Source organism: Drosophila sechellia, chromosome X (assembly GCF_004382195.2).
Source record: "Drosophila sechellia strain sech25 chromosome X, ASM438219v1, whole genome shotgun sequence".
NCBI lineage: Eukaryota > Metazoa > Arthropoda > Insecta > Diptera > Drosophilidae > Drosophila > Drosophila sechellia.
In genome coordinates this window covers 15,713,160-15,739,237 of record NC_045954.1, presented here as the reverse complement: position 1 = coordinate 15,739,237, position 26,078 = coordinate 15,713,160, and the positions used below count along the sequence as shown (strand labels likewise).

The 26,078-nt window shown below is 50.9% G+C and overlaps 6 protein-coding genes across 15 annotated transcripts; 2 read left to right on the top strand and 4 right to left on the bottom strand.

Annotated features, from left to right (window-relative positions):
• Nucleotides 1-234: 234 nt before the first annotated feature.
• Nucleotides 235-1,701, top strand: LOC6619962 (actin-related protein 6). 3 transcript variants are annotated; one of them, XM_032725383.1, is made up of 2 exons: nt 235-1,476; nt 1,541-1,701. In XM_032725383.1, the coding sequence occupies exons 1-2, from the start codon at nt 266-268 to the stop codon at nt 1,566-1,568; spliced, it is 1,239 nt and encodes a 412-aa protein (XP_032581274.1). In that variant the 5' UTR covers nt 235-265; the 3' UTR covers nt 1,569-1,701. The 3 variants fall into 3 exon arrangements, with proteins under 3 accessions (XP_032581274.1, XP_032581273.1, XP_032581275.1); XM_032725382.1 differs by having other exon boundaries at nt 1,528-1,701; XM_032725384.1 differs by having other exon boundaries at nt 235-1,544.
• On the bottom strand, nt 1,531-2,752 carry LOC6619961 (iron-sulfur cluster assembly 1 homolog, mitochondrial). 2 transcript variants are annotated; one of them, XM_032725388.1, is made up of 5 exons: nt 2,568-2,752; nt 2,414-2,467; nt 2,148-2,223; nt 1,999-2,076; nt 1,531-1,928 (listed from the first exon to the last, which is right to left on the bottom strand). In XM_032725388.1, exons 1-5 carry the CDS (start codon nt 2,649-2,651, stop codon nt 1,825-1,827), a joined length of 396 nt encoding a protein of 131 aa, XP_032581279.1. In that variant the 5' UTR covers nt 2,652-2,752; the 3' UTR covers nt 1,531-1,824. The 2 variants fall into 2 exon arrangements, with proteins under 2 accessions (XP_032581279.1, XP_002044173.1); XM_002044137.2 differs by having other exon boundaries at nt 1,999-2,073; nt 2,568-2,750.
• Nucleotides 2,753-2,929: 177 nt separating this feature from the next.
• Nucleotides 2,930-3,803, top strand: LOC6619960 (mitochondrial protein import protein ZIM17). Its single transcript, XM_002044136.2, has 2 exons — nt 2,930-3,303; nt 3,468-3,803. Exons 1-2 carry the CDS (start codon nt 3,091-3,093, stop codon nt 3,777-3,779), a joined length of 525 nt encoding a protein of 174 aa, XP_002044172.2. The 5' UTR covers nt 2,930-3,090; the 3' UTR covers nt 3,780-3,803.
• Nucleotides 3,367-4,854, bottom strand: LOC6619959. Its single transcript, XM_002044135.2, has one exon. It carries the CDS (start codon nt 4,828-4,830, stop codon nt 3,793-3,795), a length of 1,038 nt encoding a protein of 345 aa, XP_002044171.2. The 5' UTR covers nt 4,831-4,854; the 3' UTR covers nt 3,367-3,792.
• A 221-nt stretch (nt 4,855-5,075) lies between these two features.
• LOC6619958 (E3 ubiquitin-protein ligase HUWE1) lies at nt 5,076-24,358 on the bottom strand. Of its 4 annotated transcripts, none has more exons than XM_032725380.1 (20): nt 24,200-24,358; nt 22,583-23,080; nt 22,023-22,262; nt 21,733-21,954; nt 21,402-21,673; nt 20,826-21,322; nt 15,530-20,625; nt 12,559-15,385; nt 12,024-12,497; nt 11,637-11,965; nt 11,088-11,576; nt 10,536-11,021; nt 10,329-10,464; nt 7,654-10,260; nt 7,191-7,589; nt 6,939-7,127; nt 6,553-6,874; nt 6,321-6,486; nt 6,056-6,246; nt 5,076-5,977 (listed from the first exon to the last, which is right to left on the bottom strand). In XM_032725380.1, the coding sequence occupies exons 2-20, from the start codon at nt 22,859-22,861 to the stop codon at nt 5,875-5,877; spliced, it is 15,324 nt and encodes a 5,107-aa protein (XP_032581271.1). In that variant the 5' UTR covers nt 22,862-23,080; nt 24,200-24,358; the 3' UTR covers nt 5,076-5,874. The 4 variants fall into 4 exon arrangements, with proteins under 4 accessions (XP_032581271.1, XP_032581272.1, XP_032581269.1 ...); XM_032725381.1 differs by having other exon boundaries at nt 10,536-11,576; nt 12,559-13,704; nt 13,813-15,385; nt 24,200-24,357; XM_032725378.1 differs by having other exon boundaries at nt 10,536-11,576; nt 24,200-24,357.
• Nucleotides 24,359-24,794: 436 nt separating this feature from the next.
• LOC6619957 lies at nt 24,795-25,988 on the bottom strand. Of its 4 annotated transcripts, none has more exons than XM_032725385.1 (2): nt 25,556-25,988; nt 24,795-25,493 (listed from the first exon to the last, which is right to left on the bottom strand). In XM_032725385.1, exons 1-2 carry the CDS (start codon nt 25,886-25,888, stop codon nt 24,999-25,001), a joined length of 828 nt encoding a protein of 275 aa, XP_032581276.1. In that variant the 5' UTR covers nt 25,889-25,988; the 3' UTR covers nt 24,795-24,998. The 4 variants fall into 4 exon arrangements, with proteins under 4 accessions (XP_032581276.1, XP_002044169.1, XP_032581277.1 ...); XM_002044133.2 differs by having other exon boundaries at nt 24,795-25,490; XM_032725386.1 differs by having other exon boundaries at nt 25,694-25,988.
• Between the last annotated feature and the right edge of the window lie 90 nt (nt 25,989-26,078).

The window sequence follows — 26,078 nt, the reverse complement described above, 5'->3', positions numbered from 1 at the left end:
CAATGCTATATTGTATATTGTATATATATTTTTATTGTATGATATTTGTATTTTGCCGAAATATAAAATTGTTAGCGTTTCAAAAAGTCGTTTCAATATAGTAAAAAACTTTGTTTGATATTTAATATGTTGTAGACTGTTAAAAACACCAAATATAACCATTTTAAAAATCTCGCTAAATTGAAAAAATTGCTAGATTAATCGACAGCACTAAAGCACCAGAAAGTGTTGTTTGTTGTCCTCTTCCGGAAAATGGTATAGATCCATGTTGAGGCCGATAAGGATGGCCAACGCTGTGGTGGTGTTGGACAACGGGGCGCACACAGCGAAAGTGGGCCTGGCCAACCAGGATGAGCCCCAGGTGGTGCCGAACTGCATCATGAAAGCAAAGAGCGAGCGGAGACGCGCTTTTGTAGGCAATCAAATAGATGAATGCCGGGACACATCGGCGCTCTATTACATTCTGGCGTTCCAGCGCGGCTACCTGCTCAACTGGCACACTCAAAAAACGGTGTGGGATTACATATTCAGCAAGGACGGCATTGGTTGTTCGCTGGAGAACCGCAATATTGTCATCACCGAGCCGCAGATGAACTTCCAGAGCGTCCAGGAGGCAACGCTAGAGATGCTGTTCGAGGAGTACAAGGTTGATGGGGTATACAAGACCACTGCTGCCGATCTGGCTGCTTTTAACTATGTGGCTGACAGCGAGGAGCGGACTACAATGGAATCGCTTAACTGCATCATCATCGATGTTGGCTACAGTTTCACCCACATTGTTCCCTTTGTGCTGGGACGGCGCGTTCTCGAGGGCATACGACGCATCGACATGGGCGGGAAGGCGCTGACCAACCACCTAAAGGAGCTAATCTCTTATCGCCACCTAAACGTCATGGACGAGAGTCATGTGGTTAACCAGATCAAGGAGGATGTCTGCTTTGTTGCGGAGGACTTCAAGCAGGCGATGCAGGTGCATTATTCGGAGGAGAAGCGACGCGAAATCACCGTTGATTATGTCCTTCCAGACTTCACCACCGTCAAACGGGGCTATGTTCGTGTTCCCGGAAAGCCACGCGAGGATGAGGAGCAGCAGCAAATGGTGTCACTGTGCAATGAACGCTTCACCGTGCCCGAGCTGCTCTTCAATCCCTCGGACATTGGTGTGCAACAGGTGGGCATTCCGGAGGCGGTGGCCGATTGTCTGAAGGCTTGCCCCTGGGAAGCGCACCGCGACCTCCTGCTCAATATTCTTATTGTGGGCGGCAGTGCCCAGTTTCCCGGATTTCTGCCGCGTCTAAAGCACGATTTACGTGCCCTGGTGCCCGACGATCTTGAAGTGTCGCTCATCTGTCCCGAGGATCCGTTGAGGTACGCGTGGTACGGCGGCAGGGAGGTGGCGACCAGCCCCAACTTTGATGAGTTTGTTTACACGCAAGACGACTACGAGGAGTACGGTTTCCTGGGTATAAATCAGCGGTAATATACACGTAGTCGAAGTATTTTTTCAATAATAAACTTGATTCGCAGATGTGTTTTCCAGAACATTCCTTGTCTATATATTGAACTAGGGCTAAAGAGGACAAACTGCCAGCCTGTGGCCAGGAAGCGGGTGCGTCACTTACCTAGCGCTACAACTAAAATTTAACTATAGAACACAACTTAACATTTAGAATTCGTTTGCGAAGTAAAATTTACAAAGGATACGGTGCTTTTGCCAACAACGCAATGAGATACAAGGTCGGGCCGCGTACTGCATTTAACTTGGTTAATTTAGGTCTGTCTGCGAGGCGGGTGCCGGCGGATCTCCTCCGGATCTCCATCGGTTTACATGCTGAACGATTCGCCGCAGCCGCATGTGCCCTTAATGTTCGGATTGTTAAACACGAACTCGCTAGACAGCTTCGATTCCACAAAGTCCATCTCGGTGCCTGAAAGCGAATTATAAAGTATATTAGCTGGCTTGTCCAATTCTATGTTGCTAAGCAGGTATGAACTTACCCAGCAGCGACAACTGCGCTTTCTTGTCGATGAAGACCTTGACGCCATCCTGGACCACCTCCTCATCCAACTTGTCTGCTGGCAAAAATTGAAACAGAAAGCTGAGTATTAGATCTTTACCGAAAAGCATTCTGTCCAGAGTGGCTTACCTTTTTGGCTGGCATAGTCCAACGTGTAGGACAGACCATTGCATCCTCGCTGCCGTACGCCCACCTTTAGGCCAACCTGTGGCAGAAACAACATCGAATTTCAGTTATTAGCTATGTGGTTTATTTATAGGCAGCCTTGGTTATTGGTCAAAAGTAAAGAACTCGAGCTTATTTGTGAAAGGCGATCTTTTGTTAAGGCCATATCCCACCATATCCCCACTAAAAGGTAGCATTGGTTCGATGACAACTTGTCAGCAGTCACTCACCATGTCCGGCTTGTCCTGCAGAAGCGTCTTGATGCGCAGCACCGCCGCGGGTGTCTGGAAAGGATTGGGTGAGATTAGAATCATCAGATCGAAGGGGACTGTTACTTCATCAGCAGCAGTACGCGCCGATTTCACCAGGTTTTAGTTTCCTTACCAGAGTCAGAGCGGCCCGCGTCGGGATTAACTTGCGGCCCTTGACCGCCCGCACTGTCGCCGTTGCAACCACACGTGTCGCCATCGGTTCACGCGCTTTATATAATTTGTTTTCCTCGAGAATTTCCACAAAAAAATTCGAAAATATGAGTGCTTTCTACCTAATGGTCGATAGTACTGTCGATAGTATCACGTGAGATGGCATTAACAGATGTCATCGATTGGCAGTGTCACGGGCTAGCGGAGAAACGGTTACTACCTATTTGAAAAATAAGTTCATTTTTAAGTCCAAGAGTCCGGGTGGACTCTTTAATTACTTAATATTTCTCAGTGGAATTTTTGTTTTAAATTTTTTTAAATGTATGTAAATTACAGCAAATTTTATCAGCACCAGTGACAGCTAAAGTAACTGTTTAAAATCGTGACTCGCGACTAATTTTGAAATGAAAGGAAGTGCCATCTCTTAGCTTAAATGAATTTCACACTTTTCGATCAGGTTAAATAATATCAACAAAATCGAGAATATGTCCGCCCTGAGACAATTTTATAAAATCAGCACAGGTGTGAGAAGAGGCGCACTACTTGCCAGTTCTCGAAAAACACAAATCGATGCCTTAAATAGTCCACAATTGCAGTTCCAAGTGCATCACTTTGCAACCAAAACACAAACAGCTGTTTTTAGCAGCAGCAACAACTACACGTGCATTTGCCGCAGTATACACTGCAGTAAACCAGTGGTATGTTTGGAAATCAGTTTTAAATATAAATAAACTATCCAATTGATATTAAAATAATAATTATTTACATGTGTAATTTAAAATATAATAAAAAATCAAATGCAATAGTTAAAATTATGTATAACAAACAAAAGTTAAGTATAACTATTTTGCTTTGCTCCCAGGATGATGCGGACAAGACGGTGGCCACGAATAGCATTCCCCTGGCGAAACTGGAGGCCAAGATGCAGCTGATCTACACCTGCAAGGTGTGCCAGACGCGGAACATGAAAACCATTTCGAAGCTGGCATACCAACGCGGCGTTGTCATCGTGACCTGCGAGGGCTGCTCCAATCACCACCTGATCGCCGACAATCTGAACTGGTTCACAGATCTGGACGGCAAGCGCAACATCGAGGAGATCCTGGCCGAGAAGGGCGAGAAGGTGGTTCGCATGACCGATGGCAACTGCGAGTTTTTGCCGAAACATGATTAAAATCGTAGTGTAGTTAAGTGAAAACGAAAGCCACTTTATTTAGCAGGTCCAGCAAATGTGTCCAGCAATTGGCGGGTAGTTGGGCACGCAGCTGCTGGGCGAACTGCCGGCGACATATGGATCCGGTGGCCAGCATCAGGTAGGTTATGTATGTGGCCTCGTTCACGGGCAGCTGCGAGACAGCCGTAACTGGCGCATCAGCGGTCAATTGCATCTCGTCCAAGTCTAAGTAGGGAAGGTGGCGATTCCAATGGTCGATTAGGTAGGCAATCAGGCTGCCAGCCAGACGTACATGCTCCATACTGGCCCAGAATCTCATCTCATTGCCGGATTGCGATACGAACAGAAAGATATTGTGCAGGAAGCCGGTGCAAGCGGTAGATCCGCCCTCCGTCAGGGTGTCGCAGATCATGTGGCGCATTAGGTAGCAATCGGTGTGAATGTCGCTGTCCTTTGGCTCCCTAAAAAGCTGCAGCCACACCTGGTACTCAATCAGCTCCATGGAGCGCTTTATTGCGGTCTGCATGTCCTCAAGGCTGGACAAGCGGCCAATCCGCTTGACTAGCCGTCGCATTTGCTGAAGATCGGGATTAATAAAATCGCTGGAAGAAAGCGCATCGGATTGGCGTATTGCCGACCAGTCCAAATCACCGATCACACTCCATGCCGGCTGAATCTCGGCCAATGTGCGATGCGAAAGGTGAAGAAGTGGTGCATGAGCTTCTCCCTTTCGTGTGTTCACAATGGTGGTGCACAGCTCACGAATGCACTTTCTCCGATCCTCCAGTGCGGAGCAGCCAGCGAAGAAGCCACGGCAATCGCAGCGCTCGGCCAGCGATTCCCCGAAGCGATCATAGCACTCGAACAGGTACAGATGAGCCTTTAGCAGGGATTCCACAACGGATTGGCTTAGTCGCAGATGCCGGTGCTCGGAGTGCATCTCCTCGTGGCAATCGTGCAGCCATGTGAGTAGCTTGCGACAGTGCGGCGCCACATCTTCAAGCGCGCTGCTCGTGGATAAGCTTAGTTCTTTTCGGATAAACAAATCCATACGGACTGCAGCTGTCAGCTGTCCGAAAATTCGATGTCACAATCGATAATGTCGATCGGTTTGCTGTGCATGAGATATCGATCTGACGTTGGACGTTGCGATAGAATCGAATTTCAAATGAAATGGCGCCCAATTCAAATAAGATCGACATTGAGACCTTATTGTATTTATAACGATGACGTACACGTACCCATCCTTTTCAGCCGCATTTATCTATGGTAAGCGTGTGAAGTGAATTCTGAAAATTTATTGTGATAAATGAGCTTGTTCTTTATTCCAGATTCTTTAAGTTACATCTGCGGCTCTTTATTTCAAAATTAAACATAAAATTCATTAACATAAGGACTTATCTCTTACATCAAAATACTTTAATCCATTTAAATGTTTTCTGTTGCCTCCCTTTATCTTCGGTACGTACATTCACTTAAGTAAACAAGTAACCCAAGTGTGTAATCTGTTTATGTGCATTTGCGATCTATATACTACGTTTAATCCTTTTCTATTCGGTTTCGCGTTTGGGTAAATGAAAATGTGTCAAATTGTGTGTTTCCTTATATAAATCCTTTTCTTTTGATAAAAATGTGCAAAACGACAGAGATAGATTCAAAAAAAATATAAAAATTAAGATGAGTTGCGCAGAGAATTTTAAATCGAATATACTGTTTCGCGTCTGTATCAGTTTTTCATTTTTTTGTTTTTTTTTTTTTTTTGTTGGGTTTCCTTAGATTTCTTCCGTTTTCTTTTGAAAATTTAAGAAAATATATATTGTATATATATAGGCGCGAAAATTAATAATTAATTCAACATTTTTATATATACTATATAACTATATGTACTGTTTATGTATGCAGTTTCTGTTGCCGATATCGCAAATTTGCAGTGGCTGTTCTGTTATTTTCCGTTCAATTCAAATCAATTATGCATTACTCGTCGTTGCGCCCGTGCATTTGATGGCGTTGTAGGAATAGTGTTGCGTCCGTAGTTGGTTGGTTACCGGTGGCTCTGCCGGCTGGTGGTTGGCGCTGTCGCCACAGTTGTCGCACCTTAGGCGAAGCCAAAGCCCTCGGAGCACTCGTGTATGGCCTTCAGCAGGCAGCTCCGCAGCTTGTCGTATGACTTGTACATGGGCAGATCCAGTTGGTTGAAGCTGCAATCGAACGATGGGTAAGTTAATACGGTCTATGGCATTGCAAACAGCTCATGCGACTTGTGGATCCCTACTCACCAGGTGTGTGCACAGGGCAAGCGATCAGTGGATCGATCGTCCCGATGGATTTGGAACTTTTGAATCCCGTTCATGCCCTCCAGCGAGCCGAAGCCCTGCAGTGGCACCTTCGATGTGCCAGTGACGAATTGCAGGAACTTGGCGCGGTCCGCTTGGTCAAAGCTACGCAGTGCACGCCAGAACCATTGAATCTAATGAATGTTTAAATAAGACATGGTTTAGAGCGGGATGGAGGATGGAGGAAGATTCACAATTATGGTCTCACCTGCGCCGATTTAGAGGTGTACTTGTGGTACTCGGTGTTCGCCTTTAGATCTTCAATGTCAATATCCGGCAGGCCGGATATCAGAAGTTCCAGTTCCTGTTCGTTGAATATCGAAATTAAATGCTTTGGAATTATGTCGTAGAAGCCTTCAAGGAATGCGTCCAATCTGTTGTGGGGAGTAGCTCGATTTAGAATCCATAGCATGGAATATAAATATATTATGTATACTTACTGCTGTCGAATGGAGCCGCTCATCTTGAGCTGGCACACAAGCTGCACATACTCAAACTTGTTCTCCTCGGTCACGGCGGTGTCGCGTCCGTTTGGCTTGAGATCCCGGATCTGGGTGACACCGAACTCCTGCACCTCGGTGGAAAAGGTCAGCTCGTAGCCCAGGGTGGAGATGTCGTTCTTCATCAGATAGTCGAGGCCCTTGTAGAACTCGTAGTCCTGCGACTCCATGTCCGTGTGCTTCACCTGCTTGCCCAGGATGTGCTTGTAAAATGAGCGAGTGAAGTAGCACTCCAGCAACTTGTTGTCGTGCACAGCCTTGGCTATTGAATAACATCAAAGGGGTTATAGAACGCCTGATATGGAAGGAGTATCTAAGAGACTTACCAATTACGCGGCCGACAAACTTGAAGTAGCTCAGGTGATTGGGGTTAGCATGGCTGGAGGGATTTATCATGTAGGTGACGCGATCGCCCGGCGATACGCAGAACAAGGCATACATCGGATTAAAGATCTCGCGCGATATGATCACATACCACTCGCGCAACAGGCCGCCAGCGTCCTGGCCTTCCTCATCTGTAAGGTAGATCGCAAGTATGAACATCGCTAGTTATTCGTTTATATTGGTCAAAAACGTACCCTCAAATACGATGTAGAAGCGGTTCTTCCACTCCTCCGGACCCAGACGGTACAGGACACGGAACGAGTCCTCAAAAACGGTTACGCGACGAACACTGACCGTGTGCTCCTCACGCCGTATGCCCTCGTCCAGCCGCTCCAGCTCCGTCTGGAAGTACTTGCGCTTGACATCAAAGTCGAGAATGCGTGTGTGGTCCACAAGCACGGCAAACGGCCCGTCGGAGAGATGAGTTGGTGACTGTCGCAGTATCTGGTTAAGCACGGTGCGGTGCTTCTCGGCGAATTGTAGGAATTTTTGCCGGTCCTGCCTGAGCTGCGCCTCGTGCGCGCTCAACGCTGTGCCGGTCGAGGCGTTGGCCAGCGGCGTATTCGTGGATGCATCTTGCATTCGCGGCTCATCTGGTGATTATAAATGTAGCAGATTGATTATATGAAGAATGTTTTGCATATTTCCTAAACTCACCATCGAAACTAGCAGAACTGGTGGTGTTGGCGCTGCTGACATCGTCCATCAAGGGACTGTACGCCTGGGCAGATGATGCGGTTGCTCCCAGTCCTCCGATTCCACCGCCGGCGGCTGCTCGCAGTCCAAAGCTCACAGTTCCAGGCATAAAGCTGCGACCCGGCTTCTTGGACGCACCGCGGTGCGAGGCGTGGATGAGGAAGAAGGCCTCCACGGTCGGTTGCAGCACCAGGACGGCGAACTCGTCCTTGGACTCCTCCAATGCCACCAGGCATTCGCTGAGCGTGTTCCACAGCACGTCCAGGCAGAGGATCTGACTCAGAGTAGGCTTGGTCGACTTGCTAGCGCTTGCCACGCCAACTCCCGGGAAAGATCTGGCCTCATCTTCTTCTTCCTCGTCGTCATCGCCATCTTGCGCGGTCTGATTGGTTTCCATTGGCGGTGGTGGAGATATTGTGCTGGCAGACCCGGGAGCCATATCCGAACTGCTGCCGCCGGAAGCACCTCCATCACCCTCAATATCGATGATATCGTCGTCGTTGTCGCCGGCACCACCAGCGATTCCACCGCCAGTGGACACGCCGTTCTGCGCCTCATACATGTCGCGTACCTGCATGAAGATCTTCAGGGTTCTCAGGAAGTACGGCTGGGCGGACGAGTTGGACATGAGTTTCTTCATCGACGGCAGCTGCAACTCGCAGGTGGGCTTGGCATTCTTTGGTGCCGAGATGATCACGTGCTCGGCGGTGAAGCGATCTTGCATTATGCCCTCGTGCACGGCCAAGTTTGGCAAGAGACTGGCTCCGGATACTGTGGGTACGTATGATGGTGTTGCTACAGCTGCCCCGGAAGTGGACGCCGCCTGTGAGGTGGTGCTGGCCACGCCTTGATGAATGTTATACATGCGAATCTCGTTGAGCAGCATCTGTATCGCTTGACGTACTTCCTCAGCCAATCCCAATATCGCAGCGGTCAAGTACTGAATGAAAATGGCAGTAGATGCCTGCGAGCACTGCGTTAGATTCACAATCAGCTTGGATACGTTGTCCAGGCCCTCGGTGGTGCCGCACTGGTGCGTCAGCACCTCAATGACCAGCTGGAGCTGCGAAAAGTTCTTCGAGTAGATCTTGCGACGCGGTTTCGATGGCGCCACCGGCAGGGCCACACTTAAAGTTGGCATTTGGGTGCGCTTCGCTCCCGCATTGCTATCACCGGAGGCAGGATTACCGCTGGCCGGAGCAGCTTGCTCCTCAATGTTAGCGGCCAGACCGTCACCAATTTCTGTAGCTGTTGCTGTGGGCTGGGTATTCTCGGCAGGTTGTGGTGGTGGTGCCGCTGCCGCTCTCGCCACCTGACTAATGGGTACCAGTGGGGGCATTTGATCGCTTAGCGGCAACAGCTCCTCCTCCTTGGGCAACTCTGTGCTGAGCGAGGCGAGCAGCTTGACCAGCATATCGGTAAGATGGGGCGATCGGCATATAACCTTGTAGGGAAGCATTTCCAGCAACTGGCCGAAGGGTGATTCGCTGAACGAGAGGAAATCAGCTGTATTCGCCTGCCATTCCCACGCCGGCTGTGAGGTGAGCGGAAACTGGGCCACATTGGCCAATCGCACTTGTGTCTGTTGATCGATGTTAAGCACAACATCCCAGAAGTTCTTCGCGTTAGTCTGGTACGGCACAGAGTGCTTATTCTGGCTCCCAGCAGTGGACACTTTGGCCGTGGCAGCTGCCTTTGCTGCCGCCGCCTTTGATGTGGAGGGTGCTTCATCCAAGGGCACTGAGGGTTTCGGGGCATGATGATCGTCGAATATGCTACGTAAACGATTAACCACCTGATAGCGACAGAATCTTGAGCGGAAGTCCAGAGTTCCACCTGGTGGCACGTCATCGTAGCCTGTCAAACCGCCAGACGCTGCAGATCCAGATCCAGATCCTGCGCCTCCACCTGATCCGGCCGTGGGCGATGGCATGCCAAATACCGCACTCAATATACGCCTGGCCTTCACATCGCGATTATAGGGCACAAAGCTGGACGGATAGTGTTTGGCCAGCACGAACAGCAGGTCCAGACAGTTTCGCACTATCATCTGTGCCGCCTGCGGATTGATGCTGATGCTCCGGGCACTACCCTCGTACAATCGGTTAATCAGGAATATGTTGCTCTTGTAGCCAAAGGCAGCGTCCACACGTAGCTTCAGCCACTCCGGCTTGCCACCCGCTTGGCCCGCACCGAAGTTTCCGTTGTCCTCGTTCGTCTTCTGAATTATGCTGATCAGGGCGCTGATGATCCAGTCGCGGGTGGGTTCGTGGTGGCACAGGTTGCGTATGACGCGATGCAGTCGCATGCTGTTTACCTTCTGATCCTCCACGAACAGGAAGAGCAGGAGTGTGGCCAACGAGTCCGGATCGAGCAGAATGTTCTCGTCCTCCATCATCAACAGGGCCAGTGGTTTGCCCATGTTTGGGGCATGATGTGCGTGGGCATGTTGATGCACAATCGTTGTATGCTGATGGTGTTGCGGCTGGGCAATGCCACTCGCATCATACCAAATGGAGCTGTGCCAGCGTGTGTCGTCCAGGCTCTGGAGCGTTGTCTGGAACCGGGCTAAAGAAATATATAGAGATCGTTAGGATTTATAAGCTATCAAGTAGGGGTCGTATAACCACACTTACATAAGGCATTGGTGGTCGGATGAGCGTCCATGCGGGCGCCGTTGCGAGATTCCCAGTCGCGACGCAGGAACTGCGCCTCGGCAGCCAGCTCCGGCGGCAAGCTGGCTATCTGTGACTCCTCCATGTCGGTGAGTATCTAAAATTGTAACCGATGTAAAGGTTTAGTTTGCTCGCAAGCTTTATTCATGAATGGAAAATGAAACTCACAGCTTGGCGCAGATTCTCTGGCAGGTTTTGGAAGAAAGCAGCTGTGTCAACGGGATCCTCCGGATTGGCAGTCTGAGCCGCCTGTCGCTGCTGCTCGATGCGCTGCTGCATCAGCACCTCCGACTGTATGTTTAGTGGCAGGGCGGCGAGAAATTCTGGGTTGACCTCGACCAGCGAGTCATGGGCAATTTGGATTGCATTCTGCTGCGCTCGCTGACGGATGCGCTGCATGCGAAGATGCTCTTGGATAACCTCTTCGCGCATCTCGCTGGGCAGAGCGGCCAGGAAGGAGGGATCCACGCCCTCGGGCACCTCGAGATCCCCGAGAGCAGCCCGCACCTCGGGACTCATGTCCGTTATGGTGGCTGTTGTTCCGCTCGCTCCACCAGTAGAGGCGGTCTCCTCTGTTGTTGATGGCGTTTGTGAAGCAACTGAGGCATCTACTGCTGCGCCTGGTTCCAATAGGGTTGGTTCTGCTGAAGGAGCCTGCGGATTTGGAGAAGTAGATTCGCTGCTTTCTGGCGTCGGTTCCGGTTGGTTTGAGTCGCTTACAGCCTCTGTGTTTTCTGTGGCTACTGCTGGAGCGGATGACTCCTCTCTAGTACCAGCACTGACCACCGTTCCGGGCCACAGTTCGTCCTCGGCGTGGACCAATGGCGTCGTATCACTGGGCGGTGGCGGCGGAGGTGGTGGCAGCAACAACTGATCGTCCTCTGGTTGCGCTTCCTGCTGCGGCAAGTCCAGAATACCAGGCAGCACATCCACATCAACCTCCAGGGAAGATGGCAAGGCAAAGTTTCTGTCTGTTCGCACCACATTCGGAGTGGTGATATTTATCTGCTCCAGTATCGCATTAGACATTGCCGTCGGGATGGACACAATAGTCGGAGCTGACGTTCTGTTCGCACTGGGTCGGGGGTAAATGGAGCCGGCCGGGTGGTCATGACGCTGCAGACAGTTGGGTAGGTCGCGATTAGGCCGGGCGTTAATTAGCGCCGAGCCTGAAGTGCGTCCGCTGGATCCTTGCATCCGGTTGCGTATCTGGCGATGACGGAATTTAAATTAGAATATGTACAAAAATCTAAACTGCACACAAATTACCTGCATGAGGAGCATCTCTCTCTCATCAAGACGCGAGTGGGGTCGCGATGGTCTTCCGCTGGACGGTAGGAGTGGCACCGGTGGATGGCGCTGATGATGATACTGAGGCACCGCCACCTGTGCCGCCGAAGAAGAGGAGTTATGCTGTGGCTGTGATTCAGCTCCATCCGCTGCTGTCCCTGTGGCCCCTTCGCTATCCTGTTCGTTAGTTAAATCAATCTCGGCGTAAATGTTGAAGGGCAGCTGACTGTGCTGACGCAATCCACCGCGTTGGCGTGACGATCGGGTTGTCGTTTGTGTCTCCGAGGTGATGCTGCTGTCAACGGACGCTGCAAGAATATGGTTACTTGAGTACATTTTTGCTTAAATGATTCGATCAGTACTCACAGAAAAGTCTGGTTGGTCCGCCAGTTGTTGTCGTGGCATCGTTGGTGGCACCGTTTCCCGTTGCACTTGTCGCGCTGCTAGCGCCACTAGGACCAAATGTTGACGGAATTAGCACAGGAATCGAACTGCGTCGGGTGCCGCCCGTGGCAGATGCTGCCACTGGTGGCACTACCAAACTGCTGTTTCCTGAGCCCGCAGAGATGGCGTTCGCCAGTAAACCGGACGCAATCGATGATGTTGCTGTGGGCGCTGCTGTGCCCACAGCTGACGTAGTGCTGGAGGATGTTGCAGATGCACTTGAACCCGTCACCGGTGATGTGGATTGGCGGGCGGCTTCCTCCTGCTTGCGCTGCTGGTGCGCTGTTTTCAGCTCCTTGATGAGATGTGGCAGCAGAAAATGTGCGGCATATAGACAGGCGTCCGTCTGGCTTTCCATATCGAGGAGCGTGGCCTCTTCTAGCCACCAGTGAAGAGCTGCGATGGGTGGGTAAGAATTAAGGTGTTCATTTGATGGCAAAGGTACGAGAATACTCACCATCCTGTGTGAAAGTCTCCATCTGGGTCTCTTCAGTGGGGTTCTGATGCGTGGGCATGCACACGCAGTACTGCTGGTCCAGATAGAGCAATCGACGCCGCACTCCGTTCGTGCAGAGCGTTGCATTCGGATGTTGTCCCGTGGTGCCACTGTTCGCACCGTTTGCCCCCACCCCGCCGACGCCGCCTCCGCCACCACCTGCGCCAGCCCCCGATGGTTGTTCGTTCAGCAGCTCACTCATAGTCTGGCCGCTGCCAGGTGCACCACCAGTGCGCTCTAGTGACATGGAGGGCGTTGGGAAGACGTTCATATCGCCACCGTTGGCGTTGCCACCAAGAGCTGGTCCGCTGCCCATGGAGTTATCCCCGATCGACATTCGAATGAAGTTAAAGTCCGGTGCCATCCACGAACCAGATGATGGGCGCAGTGCGGCAGAGGCAATTGCTCCAATACTGGCTGTTGTGCCGCCCGTAGAAGTTCTTTGGCCAGCGCCCCCGGACGATCCTGTGGCGCCCGCATTGCTTCCACTTCCCGCATTGCCGCCATTCACATCAATATCAAGTGGTTGGGCAATAGAGCTGTTCATTCGCACACGAAAACCAACCGGTGGTGTTGGCATTAGGCCGCTGCCTAATCGCTCGTACAGATAGGCCTCCGCCTGGGCTGCCGATGGTCCGCTAATTGGATCCACGTCCGGATCTTCATCGGGATCAGCATCTACATCGTCATCCTCATCGTCCACTTCGTCATCGGGATTGGTTCGATTGGCGGAACCATCGCCAGATGCATTAACCGCTGCACTGCGTCTGGGACGATTGTTTGAGGAGACCAGGGCGAGGGCGATATCGATTTGGTTCTCGATCTCTGCATCCATGACGCTCTGGACCTCCTCCCGAACAATATCGTCGTGGTCTTCGTCGTCATCATCGTCGTCGTCCACATCGTCCTCGTCATCATCATCATCGTTATCCACATCTGCATCGTTGGACGCCGTTTCAGATGATTCCGGCTCATAGATGTGATCGAAGACCTCGATAAACTGGCGCGATCGTTCTTCGTCCACATCCGTCTCACTGTGCTCATCCACATCCTCATCGGGAGCGTCATCATCCTCATCTTCGTCCTCCTCATTGCGCTCGTCGTTCTCTGTGGAAGGATCCGAATCAGATTCTGAGGTACTGACATCGCCAAGCAGTGAGGCGTTCAAATCACGAGCACCACCTGGAGCTCCCGTGTCTGAAGAGGTGGACGCACCATCACTTCCACCGCCGCCGCTGATTCCATTGTCGTTGACCACACCTGCGTTGGACCCGCTGCCGCTGCCATTGCCACTGCCTACATCAACGTCGGGATTGGTGCGCAAGCGAAGATTTCCGATCCCGGAATTGTTACCTGAGTTGGTCGAACTGGCTGTGGTGTTGCTTCCGTTCTGCTGCCCGGATGAGCTTGCTCCAACGGATCCACTGCCGGATCCGGCTCCACCGCCGCTCCGCGAAGCCAGACGCAGTCCCTCGCTCTGCAGGAAATCGTCCCACAATTGATCGAAGTTGACCACTGGACGCACTGGGCCGCCACTGGTCGAGGACTGTCCTGCACCAGATGATGCAGAGCTCACGTTTGCCGGAGGATCGTTGGTATCTCCGCCATTGCTACGCTCCTCGACTACGTCGATAACGGCTGCGGAACTGCTACCCGATACTGATCCAGACACGCCTCCTCCGACACTGCCCGGTCCAGAGCCACCTCCACCCACTCCAGATCCTGGAGCAGCTGCGTCCTCAGAGTCTACGGCCATATCGTCCGAATTGAAGATGAACTCGAAGGCATGTCGCCGATCCGACAGTACATTCCGTATGATATCTCGCAAAACGTGCTCTCCACCCATAGCATTGGAACGCTCCATAGCGGAACCGAAACCAGTGCGTGCCGCCAGACGAGGATATAGTCGCCGGTTAATAATGGTCCCGTACGTGTTGCCAGATCCTGGTCCGTTGCCACTGCTGCCGCCGGCAGTGTTGTTGCCATTGCCAGACGCATTCGGTCCGCCAGGGCCGCCACTGCCAAAGAGAATCCTCTTCGAGCCCAGCGTTGTGGTGGACACGCTGAATCTCAGCAGGATCTCCATCGGTCGCAGAATGGCCGCAAGGGTGCTTAGCGTATTGTGATTGGACAGATCCTTGTACTGCGCCACTTTCGTCAGATAGGTCATCACGCCCTGGCGTAGGAGCACCCGGTACATATTGTTGCGATGCATGTGCACCTTGTCGTAAAGCATTGGGGACTCAATGAGATTGGGGAAAAGGCTCATCAAGACCTGCAATCTTGTGTGCTTCTCGGCCGAATCCGGCTGGGCCAGGGCTCTGGCGACCGCAGCGTGCAGCTCCTCGGCGACATGCACCTGGACTCCGGGCTGCTGATAGCAGTCCGATAGGGAGCAGATCAGTACGCGGGTCATTGTGCTGACCTCGGGCACATGATGCCGTTGGGTTATGGGCAGGAAGCGATCAAGGAGCACGCCCAGGAACGTCTGTTGAGGTGCGGAGATCAGGGGGCTGTCCGCCGGTGTGTAAACGTGCGACAAGAGGACACGCGGCACCAGCGACTGGTAGGCCCGGGTTGAATCCGCCAGCAGTTTCAGCAAGGTTGCCCTCGAGATGGTCGGCTTGGCATGGGTGTGTCCGCTGGTCGGTATGTGCCAGGTGCAACAGCATGGCTCGAACTTTTCCGTCGCCTGGCCAGCTTGGCCAGCAGCTACAGCACCTCCGCCGCTGGAGGATTGCTTCTTGCTGGACACGGGTGCGGGAGTTTCCTGGAAGCGGAAATATAACTAATAAAATTTACATTTAGTGTATGAAAACTTTAAAAAATCAAAAGTAGTCAAGTATTTTAAGTACATATGCTGCATGGCTAGTAAAGTAAACTAAATGTTTCTTTGCGCAGATAGATCCGAAATCCAAGGAAACCAACTCACCTCATCATCGTGGCATCCCTGCGCCGTGCCTGGCGGCTGATCCGGCTGCAGTAGCTCCGCAGCGCCCTGTCCGCGATCGGGAGATCCAGTGCCGCCGTAATGCCAGCACGGCTGCACCAGTCCATGCAACAGTTCCTTGAGCACGGCCACCGATGACTGCACCTGAGGATCGTCCTTCAGCTCATCCTTGGCCGCTGGCGGTGGTGTCGGCGTCTGGTTATGTGGCGTGGCACCGCCAGCCGCCGCCGTCGGTTGCTGGCCAAACTTGGACTTGACCATGACACGGGCATCGTCTGTCAATGTGGTGCTGTTCGTGTTGATTAGATACTCGCCTTTAAGCATTTCCTTGGCGGCGGCCACGAAAATCTGCGGATTGCGCGACACCGCTGACGACACCTGGGTGAGCACGTAGATAAGGTCGCGATGACCCACAGGCACTATACCAGCTGCTCGCATGCCCAGTACGCGTTCCATGGCCTCCTGGAGCACGGGCGGTGCCTCCAGAACGTGACGCAGTATAATGTTCGCATAGGTAGGGAAACCCATGAAACTGCATGCCTGCTGCAGGTGCAGCAGCATTCGTACTCCGCCGCGTCGGATGAACACTTGGGCGTTATCGTAGTTCCGCGTCAATCTCGCACAGAGACGGAGCAGCGAAAGCTTCGTCTCGTTAAGCATCTGATGTGATGGCTGCAGTAGATCCACAATGCTGCCAATGATGCGGCCGCAGTCGAACTTGCTAAGGCCCACCTGCTCCTCGTTGAGTATGATTTTCTGGGTGCGCTTGGGTATGGGTGGCGAACCACCCGACTGAGACTTGTTCTTGGCAGCTGCTGCAGCAGCCGCGCTCTTCTGCCGCGTCTTGCTGCGCGTCGTCATTGTGGCTGGCGGAGATCCGCTATTGGCTGCAGCTGGGCCGTCTTCACTGGCCACCTCCTCGCTCGGATTTGCAGAATTCTCCGACTGCTGTGGTTGCTGGCCATCGGCAAAGTTGACCAGCTGTCGCAGTGAAATCAACTCATCGCTGTGCACAGTTCCTGATCCGTCGGGTGCAGTGCGCACCACGCGATTAAGTAGATGCTCTACCTTGTGGTGACCTACCGGATTGTTTAGAGAGGTAATGGCCTCGCTAAGTTTCAGGGCCGGGCAGACAGGTCGATGTGTTCCGGATGCTTCGCTCACCTGCGTCATGCAGTTAAGGCTTACGGTGCACCGCTGGCGTCCAATGTTGATGTACAGCCAGCGTTCGCCGGCCGCATAGGCATTGCGGATGAGTTCGTTGTTGGCCTCCGAGTAGGCATTCCACTTGCCTGTGGACGCGTCGTACCAGCGCCACACATCGCTGCTTACTGCACGCATGTTGGCCTTGCGCTGCAGGATGTTGCTGATGCTATCGATGGCATCGATTAGGTCCACCAGATTTTGCACCCAACGCGGCACCGTCGCACGCTGCTGGCCGGTATTCGTTTCGGTCGATTGTTCCAACATCCACTGGCTCATGCAGTCCAGCAGCTTGACCAGCGACACCATGGCATCTTGGGCGGTTATCGCCTCCACAAGAGGTCGGTGTAGATCACTGTAGTTCTCCTCAAGCAGCAGCGTAGATGTCTTGAGTCGTACAAACAGCCGGGTGGCTGTCATTCCGGTTAGGCATTCCTCTAGACGTGAGGCCTTCGATCCGGTTGTCTTGGCTGGTTCGAACAGCTGCAATGTGAAGTCCACCCACTGTATGATGTTGCGCACAAAGTTGGTGACAAAGACCTGCTTGTTGAGGTGATTGTGGCGTCTGTACAGCACGGCAATCAAATCAGCTGCACTGTTGACCGTATCCGGTATTGCCTCCATGAATTCAAAGGCCCTCGAGATGGCTTCGTCGCAGAAGCGATCAAAGATTAGCGACGGCATCAATTTAAGGTGCTTGTAGTCATAGCTAGAATTGGGCGAAGTGGAGGATTTGCTTTGCGTCGACTCCCCATCCGCGGGCACGTCCACGTCAATGTCCATCGTCGAAGCCGATGGCGGCGGCGGTGGAGCTGAGCCACCCGACTGACCGCCAGTCGTCGATAAGGAACTTGCCTCTGGGTTGTTAAGCAGGTAATCGGTTGCCTCTTCCAAAGACGCATTTGTTCTCAGCGCTTCGATTACATGGTAGTGCATGAAGCCCATGTCCGTCAACGTCTTGATGTGATCCGCATTCAGACCATCATCCGTGCTCCGGATGTAAAGGTTCTCAAACTTGATCTCCTTCATTCGCGTGTGATAGCGATCCAACAGCGTCTGGTGTGACTTGATCAGATGTTTTAGGATGAGAATCATGGTCTCAAACATGCTCGGTCCATAGTTGGGAATCGGGCGTCGTGCCCAGATTCTGCGCAGTGCTTGCATGGCTAACTGGTGGATGTGTATTAGGTAGAAGACCGGCTCAAATGGAACCGAGTCGGGCATGTAATTCAGCCGAGGACTCATCGTGTACGGCGAGTCCAACATGGCTCGAGGATTGACCATCTTCTCGAGCAGCTGCAGCCATGCATCGAGAAACTCGCCCGTGCCCTCCGGACAATCACGTTTGTCATCCTCATGGGATTGCATCAAATCCTCCATGGAAGCCCACTGATCGAACTCGAATTTCTGGGATACATTATCCAGCGACAGGGCCCAATAGAACATCTCAAAGAAGGCCTTCAGTCCGTTCTCGGCGCAGAATTGCGATATCATTAGATGGAAGGCGCTGCGCTTGTCGTCGAACAGCATTGGGCCCGTGAATCCCACCGAGCAAATGAGGAAGGTGAGCTTTAGTTTCGGCACAGGCTTGGGCAGAATGCTCTCGTGACTAAATCCGTTCACGAGGATCGAGCTGAGGATGCGGGCTATTTCGCGCGCTTCTGGTGTAGGAACTTTGCTGATATTACTGATCAAATCGTTGATGCGACGCTGCCGTGTTTGCGGTGATCCCACCGATAGTTTCACCAATGTGCCCAAAAGCTCAGCAAGGGCTCTTCCCAGCCGGGAGCTCGCCGCCAGCAGGGATTTGATATATCGGAACTGCTCCTCGGGTGTATACTTTGTACGGAATTCCGCAGCGCGTTCCAGTTTCCTCGAGAGCTCCGCCTCGGTTAGGGGATCCGCAGTACCAGCTGCCGCTGACATTTGGGCTGCGATCTCATCCCAGATAAGATCCGGATGCTGGGTGGGTTCATCGGAACATAAATTCAGCAGTATGGTGCTCTCCCACACCAGTGAGATGTACAGCTGCACGAGCTGCTGCAGCAATTGGACGCCGGTCTCGCGATTGACACCCCACCGCTTTAGAAGAATGGTTCGCATGTCGTTGGAGGCATTTCGGCAAAGATGCACCAGCATCACCACATAGCCGTGCACAAAACTCATGTTGTGCAGGATGGGTGTATATTCGGCGTTGGCAAAACCATCCTCCAGCCGCTGGCAGCAGACCAGCTCCGCCAGCAGGACACTGCCGCCGGGAAAAGTGAAGTGTTTGATCAGTGGCTTCAGCTGGGCCACAATGTCCGCCAGCTGCTTGAGTGCAACATCCAGCACCTTGGTTTCTTGCGCCTGGCTGAGTATGGCCTTGCAGACATTGGCCACCGCTTGGGAGGTGGTGGACACCGGCGAATCCACTGGAAGATTGGGCAGCGACAACAACTGCAGGATGGGCTTCAGCCCCCCATGGAGCACAAACTCGCGACAGTGATCGCCGTTAGGACTGTTGCTGAATATCGCCTCGATGAACTTCATCACATTGAGGATGTAGTCGATGAGAGGGATGGCCTCCCGCTCCGGTGGCGTCACTACTTTAACGGCTTGCGATGCGGCTGTCAGCGTTCCTGTAGAACCAGCTCCAGCTCCAACAACTCCACCCGCCTGTTGTGTCCTGGGTGTGGTTGGTCCTCCACCTTGGCCCGGTGTCGTGGGCTGCTGCTGCTGCTGTGATGCGGAGCTCATTTCGTCATCATCGTCGTCATCATCTCCGCTGCTATCGTTTGTATCCGCTGCACCCTGTAGGACCGATGAAGAACTTCCCGTGCCAGCTACCATGACCATCGGCGATGGTGTTGAGGCCACGTGATGGCCGCCGCCATGGCTCCCGGAACCAGAACCAGAGCCACTGCTTTCTTTGTTCGCTCGCCAGCAAATGAAGCTGGGATCAGAGCCAAGGCGAACCAGCTCGTTTAAGAGCCTGACAATCGCCTCAGTGGCATCGGCCCGCAAATAGGGATGGTGTTTGATCAGATCATCCATGGCATTGCCCAAGTTGGTTGCTGTATCGCCCAGCGGATCCGAGGAGCGGCGGCGTCGCATTGCCACCAAGTAGTCCGGCGAAAGCAGCACCTTGAGCACCTTGTCAAACGGATCGTAGGAAAGGAACTCGAACAATCCGCGCTCATTTAGACACAAAGCGGAAAATACGTTGGGTAGGGATCCCAGCACCTCTCGGGTTGCTGGCACATCCTTCTGGAGCAGCGCCTTTAGCATGACACTGGTAATGCCCAGATCCTGCAGCGAAGATAGCAGCGATGGTTCGTTAAACACGTACACAGTGACCACATCGGTGGCCAAGAGAAACAGCGACGGTCCGTAGTATTCCGCATTGGCGATGATATGGCGCAGCGATTGGGTCAGACTAGTCTCCATGATGTTGCGCATGTTGCTAAAGTGGGCATGATCTTGGATGCTCTTCTTCAAGAAGTTCAGCATTGACTTAAGTAGCGCCGCTCGCTGAGTGACGCAGGACGGCTTCTTCGGCGCCAGGCTGCTAGGCAGCTGCGAAGAGAGCTCCGCCTTGCGTTCGGCCAGTGGACGGGCGTAGTAGCTATTTGTGGGATACATAATAGCCGGCGGGCGAGCAGCACCCCCATCTCTGTTAATTGATCCCGCACCCATTCCGGATGTACCTGATAATCCGCCGCTAGACGAGCCGCGTGCTCCACCAATGTCCAGGAGTCCCGCTCCTGATCCAGCGCCACCCATATGCTCGTGGTAAGCTCTGTATACGATGTTGCTTGTTACGCCATCACTGTAGTTATCGCGACGCGGCGATGCATTTCCACTGGCCACGGATGCGTTCTCTCCGGAACCATCTGAAAGGGGGGAAGGGTAACCAAAAAAGGCATTATACACAGTGTTATTGATTAGATTGAAAATAAAAAATAAAAAAACGTTAGTCTACTGAGAATTTGCTATTAAATAAAATTTTATAAATTTGTATAATTGAATGTCTCATATATCAGATTACAGAACATGATTTTAATTGTTAGAAATTGCTTTTATCACTACGCACCTTCCACATCCTCGTCAACGGGGTCCAGCGAGGTGTCCAACTTGTGATCGTCGCGGAGTGTCGACTCCTTCAGCGTGATGCCAATGTCAGCCAATGCCTTGCAGCAGCTCTTTATCTCCTTCTCCAGCCGGTCAATGAACACGTTAAGTCCGTTGTTCTGGTGAAAACGGGCTATATCGATGTTGGTGATCAAATCGATCACACGCACTGCCCGCGTCACAAACGTGATGTGCTCGAGATCTACTCCTGGCCAGCTGATTACGCACAGCAGGGATTGCATCATGCCGCTTTTAACCAGAGCAGTGCCTCCCATTTCATAGCTCGCCAGGTGGTACAGCAAAGAGAAAAGCGAGGTGGCCAATATGAGCGGGTAACGCTCGGTTAACCCGTGGGTGGTTAGATTATCAATGCAGTCACGAACCAGCAGCGGCAGCGTCCCGCCCTGCCGCTCGGCTCCTGTGTAGTGAACGATCTTCATCAGACGCGACCCGGCCCTGCTGCACAGAAAACAAAAGAAGAAAAGCAATTATCGGGGAATATAAGACACAGACATCAGAGACGCTTTCAATCGCTTACCTTGGCACATTCGGATTGCGGTCGAAGTGCAGCATCGATGTGAGTGTGCGGAGAACTGCCGCCCTTATCTCTACGAGATGTACGTCCTCTTTGTCAATCAGCTCGCACAGCTCTTCGCCAAAGCCGGCATATAACACCTTGTCCGTGTTGTCCTGCAGGGCATTTGAGTAGATCAAAATGGAGACAGCCTGAAGGCGCGCCTGGACGAACTGAAGTCGCAGTTTGTAGTTGTTGAAGCCTGAGATCAAACGCACCCGATGGGCAATGCGCATCTATAGAAGACGTTCTTTAGTTTACAATCATTGAAGTGATTAATTTTTTGAAAACCCACCTTGATTGCCTCACTGGGCTTTGAGATCTGTCCGGCAATCGTTTTGATCACCTCGGGAGCTGATGCCGTATGGCAGAGGTCCATCATGTCCGGGATTTCTAGCTGGGCGGCGTGACCATGCTCGTCCACATAGTCGATACACAGCTGGTAGAGGAATTCCAGCTTTGGCTCGCCAATGCAGCAGTCCTTGAGCGACAGGCCATAATTAGGATCGCCCCAGCGCTAAAAAAAAGTATACAATTTATTATAAAAACAAGCACCGAAAAGCCACCACAACCAATATGACCCACCTCGGCTATGTTGAAGAGTTTGACGATCAGTAGCTCCTTCTTCTCGAACGGCAGGCGAGGTATAAAGTTGCTGCGCTTGGAGAACATGTAGAGCAGATTGAGGACGGCCAGGACAATGTCCATGTTCTGAGAAGAGAGCAGCACCGTCAGATGTTCGATGGAGTTGTACAGGTGACGCGAGAACGAGTGCTCGATCAGCAGTGTGGTAAAGTTGAGTACGTGCAACAGTAGTGTGACATCCTGAGAAGGATAAATGGAAATATAGATGTATATTCGTATTAACCGTAGGAACTTCAGGGTCTTTTGGCTTTCACATTCTCGGAATAAGAGCAAATTCATTTATTAACAACGTTTTGAAGAGCATACATTGATAGGTTTTAAAGAAACTGCTTTAGGTCAAATTGGGTCAAAAATAGTTCTTCTCATGCGGACTTTCTGAATTCTGCTATTCTTTTAAACAAGGAAATTTTCTCATAGATTAAAAGATAATGATATCTAATGAATCGAATGAATCCGTGGAAACCTGAAGACTTTTTCAATGGTACACCGTGAAAACTAACCGTTGTCCTTACCGTTTCCTGGAAGTTGGTGTCGCACTGCAGCACGAACTCGTTGCCGTTGACATGGCGCGATGCCTCCTCGAGGATCTTGTCGAAGCGGTCGAGGATCTCGATCCAGTGATACAGCTCGCACTTGCCATAGATCCAGACATGGACGGTGTCGAGGAACTCGAGGAGCTCGGCCCGAGTTCGCCGCTTTGTCAGCTCATCGATGAGCTCGCGGCATTCGGCCGTTAGCTCAGAGGAGCCCTTCTTCAGCTTCACGGTATCCACCTTCATTGCGGCAGTTGTTTGTGGAGCTTCTGGAGCAGCAGGTGGCCACCACTATGGGCGGTGCTCCTCCTCCTCCTCCTCCTCCGCCTCCTGCTTCCTCCTTTTGCCCCTCTTCCGTTCACTTATTGTTGAGTTAGTCGTTTGTGTAGAATATTTTTTATGGCTTAAAAGGTGTCGATTGCTTACAGCTTGGGTTCAAACGTGTACGTCCGCGTGTTCAATAAACTACAATGAAGTGAATGATAGACAAATGTAACTTGTAACTTGCGGTTGAGTATTACAAAATGGAACAAGAATTCGGGAACACAAAAAAACGAACGTAGAAAATACACTTGCGTTTGCTACGCTTCGATTGAGAGTTTCAATTCTTATTTTAAGGTTCTCCGCCGCGTTCGTTTCCTCGCGGAAACGGTCAGTCTCTTTTTCGCATTTTCGCAATCTAACTGCACTTGTCAGCTGAGCCAAGCCAATTTGACAGAAACTTTCAACTGGCAACAGCGCAAAGAATGGAAAAACAAAAGGAAACCCAAACAGAGCGCGCGCGCATTAACAGCTATTTGTTGTTGTGTTTTGGATTATAAAGGAACGAGGTGTACGACTTGGATTTCCGATTCAATTGTCGTTTTGCACTATTTTCTTTCACAAGCACGAACGCACACACAGCCACACACACACATGTAAAACGCAACATGTTTGAGCAAAATGTCAAATGAGCGCCAAGCGCAGAAAGGTGCAAGGCGAAAAGAGAGATAAAGGAGCGGAGGAATAGAGCGAAAATGAAGAGAAGTGAAGAGGAGATGCGTAAGTCAAGGTTGACTGCAGCAACTCCGTTTCCTCTCATACACGCAAGCACGCACTTTATTTCAGGGAAAACGCAAACTGTTTCCACGCCAATTTCCGCTTGATTCACAGTAAACAAGTGAAAATGAGAAATGTACGTATGTATGCCTGTGTCTGGTTCACCGAATTTTCATTATTGCAGCACTGGCAGTCACAGCAACAACAATAACACCACTTTAAACTCTCTCCACTCTCTTTGCTGCATTTCCCCTTGATTTCGGGGCTGTTTCAAGCAAACATACTCACATTTTTTTTTCACACGCGAATATATAGCGTATTTAAAAGTTTAAGAAAACTACCGTGGTGACTGTAATACAGCACTAGAAAAAAAAAATAGACGAAAAGAGAGCAGCGAAAAGAAATTGCCACTGTCAGAACAGAAACAATGCAGTGGGTGAGAGTTTGGCTGTGTGCGTGCGTGTGCCTGTTTCCGCGAGTCTTTTCTCGCACCAATGTCTGTGTGCGTATTTATGCGTTCTCGGAAATTCCACTAACGATACTCACAATTATATTTAACTGCACCAAACTGCTGCTTTTCTTACTTCGATATTAAACACTCTTATTTGCTTAACTTAACAAAGTCGGTTTTTGGGAAATGAAATTTACACAGACGAAATGCAAGCATAAATTGTGTGACCAAACACCGCAAACGCTCCAATTGACGGCAACTGTGAATTTCAATAGGCTTTGCCTATCGATGTCTATCGATATGGTTTAGTGTTAATAAATATTTTATTGTGGGAGACCAACATTAAATAACACTTTAATCGAATTTAAGCTGTAAGTCGCGGTCTGGTGACTTTTGAATAAATGTTCAATATGTATCGATAGTTATAATGCACAATAGTTTAGGGTTTTTAATATTCGCCTTTTGATTTGAAAATCGAGGAAGTTAAATAATTGCACAACTACGGTTCTTATATGTTTATATGTATGACTAAATTAGTCTTTTTATTTTGTGTCGATTTTTCAAATGTGCTTATTATTACTTCGAGTTCAGGCGAATTTAACTCCTTTTCATACAAAAATTGAACCCACATCTGTTTTACTACTTATAAAGTACTTATTTTATCTAGAAATTTTTAATTACTTATTAGAATTATATAAATAAATAAATGAATTTATTTTCGTAAAGTTTTTTTTTACATTTTATACTTAACTGTCAATCCTTAGAACTAGCTACAGACTACATACACTGAATGGCAAACGGGTTGATAAATATCCCCTGGAAATTAGACCAGGGTGGCATATTTCTGGAGATTTTGCCAAAACTGAGTACAGTGTTTAAATTTGGACTTATGGTTTAATAGGTATGCTGTAGTTGCGTGCTATTGACCTCGGTGCCCTGAAACTGCCCGGTTTCCGCCTCGAACAGCACCTGCTGGATACGCAGCTTAGCCACGGACCGAGAATATGAATCCGGAATGGTTCGCAGCTGGGAGGCGATGCTCTGGCCGAATATAATAAGATCATCATCTCCGGCCGAGTCCAGACTTGTAGTGTACTTTGATTTTCGTTTTACCGGCGGGAGAGGAAGCTGCTGGGAGCTGTTGAGCCTCTGAGGATGGTGTTCCTCCTGTGATTGGTCCGCCAGGCAGAGCGAGGACTCATCTTTGCAGATGCTTGCTGTTGGTCTGCTTTGCTCCGAAGGACACTCCTCCGGCTCGCCATTCACCTCTGCATCCTCTTCCTCTAGCGCATCCTCGCTCATAGTAATATCTGCGGCGGCAGTGCAAAGAAGCGTGCTCGTCTGCGATTTAAGCGGCGTTGATTGAGCACTGGGATTGTTTTTTCCCTGCTGGTGGTGGGTCAGAGGTTAACATTGACATAAGAATCATAGTATAGATCGCGAAATCCTACTCTTTTGCAGTGGGAGAGGGAAACGGAGCGTAGGAAGGAGTCGGCCAACTTAAACCAAAACAACTTGGGTTCGTAGCACCGGCCCAGCTCCTTCTCACGCATCCAGATGCGCAGCTCCTTAGAGTACACGGTACGCACGCTCTTGATCTTTAGCTTTATGTCCACCACGGTCAGTTGAGGTATCTTCAGGGACCGGATGATCGCTCCGTAGGCCTCCTCCCGGGACACACGATTCTTGTATGAGTCTAGCAGCGTGTTGTAGAGGCACGGCTGGCGACGGTATGCCTCCAGGAACTCCTTGATCGGGATCTTGGTGTCGCTCAGCTTCGACATGACCACCTTAGAATTGAGGCCTTTTTGGAATAATAGAAAACAAATGAACTTAAATTTTGTTTACACTTGATTAGTGAGGCCAGCCGATGCGCGTATTGGATGTGACCAACTTTCGAAAGCTTTATCAGCTGATATATCGTTTAGTATCCAAAACGAGTATTTTAACGTTCACTTCAAGCTATTTCATGTT